Source organism: Limulus polyphemus, unplaced genomic scaffold (assembly GCF_000517525.1).
Source record: "Limulus polyphemus unplaced genomic scaffold, Limulus_polyphemus-2.1.2 Scaffold764, whole genome shotgun sequence".
In the NCBI taxonomy this organism is placed as follows: Eukaryota; Metazoa; Arthropoda; class Merostomata; order Xiphosura; family Limulidae; genus Limulus; species Limulus polyphemus.
The window spans coordinates 266,551-270,932 of NW_013666374.1; the positions used below are offsets into that span (position 1 = coordinate 266,551).

Sequence of the window (4,382 nt, forward strand, 5' to 3'; positions counted from 1 at the left end):
CTATACTACTACTAATAATAAGTACACACGACGACACAGTAGTAGTATTAATTTAACTAAACAAACAACTAATACTATAACTACTATAGTGTATAGTATAGTATATATATATATATATATATATATATATATATATTGCTATATGTTAATTATTGACCATGCTATTACGTAGGGATGATGTAAATGTTATACTAACTGATACACAGAAGAATCACTGTTGAAGAATGAAGTTTATCACTAGATTATACTTTTCTTTGCATGTAAAAATATAAACCTTTCAGGATTAGAATCTTCTCCATCATTAAATAAGAGGTGCTCTGAATGATACTGTTGAAGAATTAAAAACCTATTTACCATTAGGTTATCAATATGAGAATTAATTATACTTAAAGAATCAAGAATTTCCATCATTAGTGAACTAGTACATGAACAAAAAATCTCTGAAGGGTGCTGAGTAACATGCTTATAATTAAGATATTGGTATTGGTATATTATGGGATTACTATTGGAGGGTCAGTAGCACATTTACCATTAAGCTTGTGTTATAAATGATGAGATCACTCTTAAATGATCAATAGTGTTTATCATGAAACTAACAAATCGTGATATTATTAAGGTCCTGGTAAGTAGTGGAATTACTATTTGCTGAGATATCACTACATTTACTAACTCAAACACAGTGGCCATGCCCACCTCTTTTCATTTTTGGAAACACTTGTTTATGTACACCTACGTCTCTTTATGATGTGTGAATAATCAATCAAAAGCTCAGAATGTCCCCCTAGTGGCTTTCTCAGCCTTTTTCAAATATACAGATATGGATATTTTTCTTTTTATACAAAATTCAAAGCAGTAAGGTAACACTTTAGTGAGCTCGAAATTTAATTTTCTTTAGATTCAAATAGAGCTTAGTAACTAAGCTTGATAAATTATAGTGGAATTCTATGGTATTGATATAGTAATGATTTTTGGTTATTTCAAAATGTATATATATATAAAACCTAAAAAAAATTATTTCGTTTCACATCCTTCACATACAAAATTTGATAAGGCTTAGCAACCTATGGCAAGCAGCAAACGAGTACAAAGTTCATAACTAGAAGACATGATTGTTTTCTATACTTCTTTATTTACTGTTCTATGTTTTAAAAAAAATAAGTTTAAGAATTTATTTCTAATTAAAAATAATGTATTATGACTGAAATGTGACTGTATTTTACAAAATACATGTACTAGTCCACTAAAACTCAGCCAAGACAGGTCACTTTGTGAAGGCCAGTTTTATATTCTTGGATACGTAACATGAATGCATGTGCACCGCAGCATTGCAACTTCTGTAATGTTAACCAGGCATAGCTAAAAAGGTCAATGTAATAAAAATAATAAATATATATAAATGTATAATGTTATGAGATTTAAGCTATTTATGCTAAAAACATTTGTGTTTTTGTGTTATAATCTGTAGTCATTCCAGAACGAAAAAAGCATAATTTATATTTATTTCCTAATTTTTTTATGGTGGTTACGAGGTCGGTCAAATTGACTGACCCCGTGTAGTTAGGATAGTGAAAATAAGAAATAAAATATAAAGTGTTACTGAAAACAAACATTTGAAATGTATTTAGGAGGTTATAGAGATTACACAAATGATACTTGAGATTTTTTTTTTTGACAAAGAATAGTTTTTAATCATAACATGAAACTCACTTCACACTCGGACTAGTAATGAAATCTTTAGTAAAAAATACTTATTAAAAAATATTTTTTTCAGTGTACGAAAGACTTGTAATGTTTACTAAAAGTCTACCAACTTTCGTGAAGATTCATATACTGCATTAAAAGTTATACTATAAATACTTAACAAGTGCAAGTGTGTATACGAATTTGTGTTTTTATACTGAGCCCGTTGCGAAAGGGTTAACATAACTAGTGGCATTACAGTGACAACAGAAACACTATTCATTATACAATGATACATGACAGCTGAGTATCCAACCCATATCTTATTCCTACTTTAAAATTTACAAAGAATTATCATTACCAAAATAATCAGAAGACCCTAAATTTCCAACTTCAACTTGTGGTTCATTTTCTGACCGTCTCTGAAGGACAACAGCAGTTCCCTATAACACAAGAAATATGATATTTAACATCATGATGGTCTGAGTGCTCTCTAACCTTTTTTCATTTTATAAAAATTACACGTAATACTTAACACTAATTTTCATACTTATAATATGTTTTCCATTTTTAAACTACATATTTTGGATGCTGAAGCTAGGACACTTTCCACTGGTTTAATGGCTATCTGAATAAGTTGAATAGAATGTATAATTGTACAACTTCTATTAATTTATCCCATTGAAAGCTATAATTTCATATTCTTACATTAAAATTTCTTAGAATGTCTTATACAGAAACCTAGTTCACTTAAACATGTTTGTCATCTATAGACACAGATGATCTACAACACTCGATCATTTATTGTATATTTTGGAGAAAACAAAAGGTTAACTGAAACACACAAATCTGTAAGTCCATAGAAGGTAAATTATTGAAATCTTTGTGTAATCTCTATAAATCAATATAGTACGTAGACAATCTACAAAGCACAAAATATAAATAACAGACACACTACACTGTATTTTTTAACCAATAAACATATTTTATTTCACTAAAAAAGTGTACTCAAATCATTCACATGTTATTACATAGTTTTCTGTGTACTCAGCCTTTTAAAAAGTACAGCAGATATGCTTAATCCAACTGACAGAGAAGGCTAACCTTGGGAAACTCTAACTAGCTAATTATTATTATTTTTTTAAATTTAACGCAACAAACATTGATTACCAGTTAACATGTGAATGTAATATACTAACACAGTCTGGTAAGTTCAGTCATAAATAAGGCTCTAACTGAGGAGTAACTAAGTATTTGAAAAGTCTAGTGACTGAAAACTTGACAGATTCAACATATTTTTTCTTAATCTGAAACTGTAAACTTGAATTACTTGTTTTTAAGTACCATTTTGACTCGCTCTGAGTCTCTTGTCTGTGTCTTTCCACAAGATGAATCTAATGAACACAAAAGCTTGTATGCTGAGGTTTTTACATGCATTGACCATTATTCTATTTGTAGAGGTAGATCTTATATTTTTCTAACTACATATATGTATGTATGGTAAATCATGGTGTCATTTTCATGTAAATATTAGTTTTTGTAAATGGTTTTAATTTTCTGGGCAATTTCAGCATCTCGTTGCCAGGATATAAATAATTTATGATGTATTATTTTTTCGTAATATGAATTTCTTTTCTTTATTGTATTAAAAACCTAATGGCCCTCTTTCTTCCAATTGAATTTTATATTTGTTTGTTTGGTTGTAATTAAGCACAAAGCCACACAATGGGCTATCTGTGCTGTGCCCAACACGGGTATCAAAACTCGGATTCCAGTGTTGTAAGTCCGCATACATACCGCTGTGCCATTGGGGGGGGGGGCGGCGAACTGAAATGGACACGAGTTCCATTTTCTTTGTTAAGGTGGGATTATATAACATTAGTATTTAAATATTTTAAAATTATCAAAAATCTTAAAAGGGATACTGATATATCTTGAAATTTTTACTTCTCAGTGGTCAAAAATAGTACCACTGCATAGGAAAACTACAATAGCTTTCAGAAAAATGATGATTACTTAAATATCTATACATTGAAATATCTTTCAATTAGATTTTCTTAACATTTTTCAGTCTTTTTACACTTTTAATATTTTTTAATTCTTCTCCAAGTAGAATCTACCAATCCAGAAACTATATATATCTCACAAAGCACATTCGTACTTTTTCAGATCTACGGCTAGCAATGAACAACATTCACAGCACTACCAGCAAAACTTCTAGAAGTATAACCCAGCATCACTGGGAGAGGTGTGATTAACTTAAAGCAAATATATTTTTGACAGCATTCCCCAAAATTACTGTTATCATATATATTGGTGTACTTTGGTGACAGATTTTCTTGTAGGCAGATTTTGTTAAACAAGACCGATGTCTGTAGGTTTACTTTCTTCTTAGAATTCTTCTCAAGAAGTCGATAAGCTGTCTTAACGTTGTTAGAACAACGGGTAAAAGTTGTAGCTAGTGATGAGTTGGCCGACGCGTTTCGAATGCATTCTGCATCCATTATCAAGGCTGAATGTTGTGTGAATTGGGATTACTGTTGGTGGATATTTATAGGTATGGGTAAGCAGGTGGTGGTATCTAGCTCGTGGGAGGCGTTAATTGGTGGAGTGTTGTATTGTGGCTTTGGGGTTTCTCACCAAGAAGTAGCAGTGTGCGTGCTGTTCCTGTCGATTGTTTGTTGTATCATGGGAGTTTGCTG

General features: G+C 30.8%; 1 protein-coding gene across 2 annotated transcripts in view; it reads right to left on the reverse strand.

Moving 5' to 3' along the window:
* The window catches only part of LOC106460399 (cAMP-dependent protein kinase regulatory subunit-like), a 44,383-nt gene that overhangs the window by 5,449 nt on the left and 34,552 nt on the right, over positions 1-4,382 (reverse strand). For both annotated transcript variants that reach the window (XM_013920088.2, XM_013920089.2), the window contains exon 9: positions 2,042-2,123. In XM_013920088.2, coding sequence (XP_013775542.1) covers positions 2,042-2,123 — 82 coding nt within the window. The remainder of the gene's footprint in view (positions 1-2,041; positions 2,124-4,382) is intronic.